This window comes from Morone saxatilis, unplaced genomic scaffold (genome assembly GCF_004916995.1).
Source record: "Morone saxatilis isolate NCDOM2014 unplaced genomic scaffold, NCSU_SB_2.0 Contig7, whole genome shotgun sequence".
Taxonomy (NCBI): Eukaryota; Metazoa; Chordata; class Actinopteri; family Moronidae; genus Morone; species Morone saxatilis.
Window position 1 is genome coordinate 15,847,958 of NW_023340246.1, and position 1,938 is coordinate 15,849,895.

The 1,938-nt window shown below is 41.2% G+C and overlaps 1 protein-coding gene across 2 annotated transcripts in view; it reads right to left on the minus strand.

Moving 5' to 3' along the window:
* pdia6 (protein disulfide isomerase family A, member 6) overlaps positions 1 to 940 on the minus strand; it is a 6,343-nt gene extending 5,403 nt beyond the window's left edge. For both annotated transcript variants that reach the window (XM_035678758.1, XM_035678757.1), the window contains exons 1-2: positions 785 to 940; positions 291 to 432 (exon numbers count right to left, since the gene is read on the minus strand). In XM_035678758.1, the coding sequence (XP_035534651.1) occupies positions 291 to 432; positions 785 to 803 (161 nt within the window). In that variant the 5' untranslated portion in view covers positions 804 to 940. The remainder of the gene's footprint in view (positions 1 to 290; positions 433 to 784) is intronic.
* Between the last annotated feature and the right edge of the window lie 998 nt (positions 941 to 1,938).

The window sequence follows — 1,938 nt, forward strand, 5'->3', positions numbered from 1 at the left end:
TTTGTGTGTATATGTTAATACATTCCACACTCTTTATCCCTTTGTAAAGCACTGCAGTGTGAGATTGTGCTCTACAAACAAACTTGAACTGTGAAATCGCAGTCCAAGGAGGAGCTACCAGTTTTGCATACAAGTCTCTCCAGATGTTGAGGTTTCTGTGTGCGAAAACCTCTGACGCGTGAACAGACGACTCAAACAGCACTGACTCAAACAGCACTGACTCCACACTGTGGCTGATCCGAGGACTTGTTAGCTCTGAATAACGGCCACCAAAAGTTATATGGACTCACCAGGGAGCGTAAAACTCAATCAGCCATAGACTGTCACTCTGGATCACCTCCCTGTTGAAGTTGGAGGGGGTGAGCTCGACAACATCATCACTAGCTGAGTAAAAGGCTTGGACAGACAGGACCAGGGAGCAGCCCAGCACTCCTGGAAGAAAGGATGAAGATACAAAAGGTTTACTCTCAATGCAAGCTCACATTGTGTTCAACCATCACACAAACTAAAGTACTAGTAGCACTAAAAGGACATCGTAAACCCACTGAAATACAGTTCATATGCAGAATTATCCCACATTTGTGCAACAACAAGTGAAACTGACGCTTATTAATTCATTGATTGAACAATAACGGAGGCCTGGCACTCTTCTGTGCTCCTTAACTTAGCTCTTCGGGCTAACCACAGTGGCGGAAACGCTGCCAAACACGACCTTAACATTAACAAGTTCACTAAATCACACTTTATTTAGAAGTAGAGAAAAACTGGCGCTGTTGTCACTCACCAAGTAAAAGTGGTCTCATGGTTTTAGCTGCTCTCTGCTCGTCTCCTGCGTTAGCAACACTCACAGTCCGCCGCTGCTGCGTCTCCCAGAAAGTAGATCCAACAGGCTCACCGTGGCCCGCGCTGATTGGTCCGCTGGTGGCGACGTGTGGCCTCAGCCAATCAGCGTGCGCCGTGTAGTTTATGGAAGCGGCACGCTGAAGGGAGGAGAGGGGGGAGAGAGAGGAGGAGGAGGAGGTGTTGTTAACTCCACCAAGAGGAGATGCAACAAATGTGACAAAGCTGACTCAGTCTAAAGTCTCTATATACACATGTATAGTAAGTAAGTAAGTAAGTAAGTAAATTTAATTTATAAAGCACATTTAAACACAGTATAAACTGACCAAAGTGCTGTACAGTGAATAACTAAAAAGACAAATAATACAGAAAAACACATTGATAAATAAACTAAAAAGACAAAGAAAACAGAAAAAACACTTGGACCAATTGTCGAATAATTGCAATAAAAACATGAATTAAAAAGAAAACCTTCCAATATTTTGGGGCACACAACACCGAACGTACATAGGGATGGAGCAGGGAGTACAGTTAGGTGGAAACCAGGGAAGGCCAGCGGAGTAAAAGGTGGGTTTTATAGGCCTGGATTTGAAGGCAGAAATAGAGGGGTCAGATCTAATATCCAGGGGGATATGCAACCCACACACAGTAAAGTTACTTTATGTTAGTGATACAGTACTTTCTAATGGAATAATGTGTAAAGTAGGTAGATAGATAGATAGATAGATAGATATCTGAGAATAGAAACCAGATGTCAGGAAATACAGACTAAAATGAGGAAGTGTTGTGTATTTTGTGCCAGAAACAGAAGTAATTATACAGGAGAGTGTGGCCCTTGTCAGTACTTTATCTATAAATATATGACACGCTGATTACTGATGCAACTATTTGTAACTATTCACACTGTAGCCAGTGTAAGAGGAGATCATTCACATGGGTAGTTTAATCATTAACATCATATTTTATTAACTCATCATCTTAACTTGCAAAGTAATAAGTAAAGTCCTTGTAATCCTGATATTACTCATCCATCAATGAAAGAATAACTTGATGTTTGTTTTTCCATTTTGATCTTGTAGTAAAATAACAAAGATACTC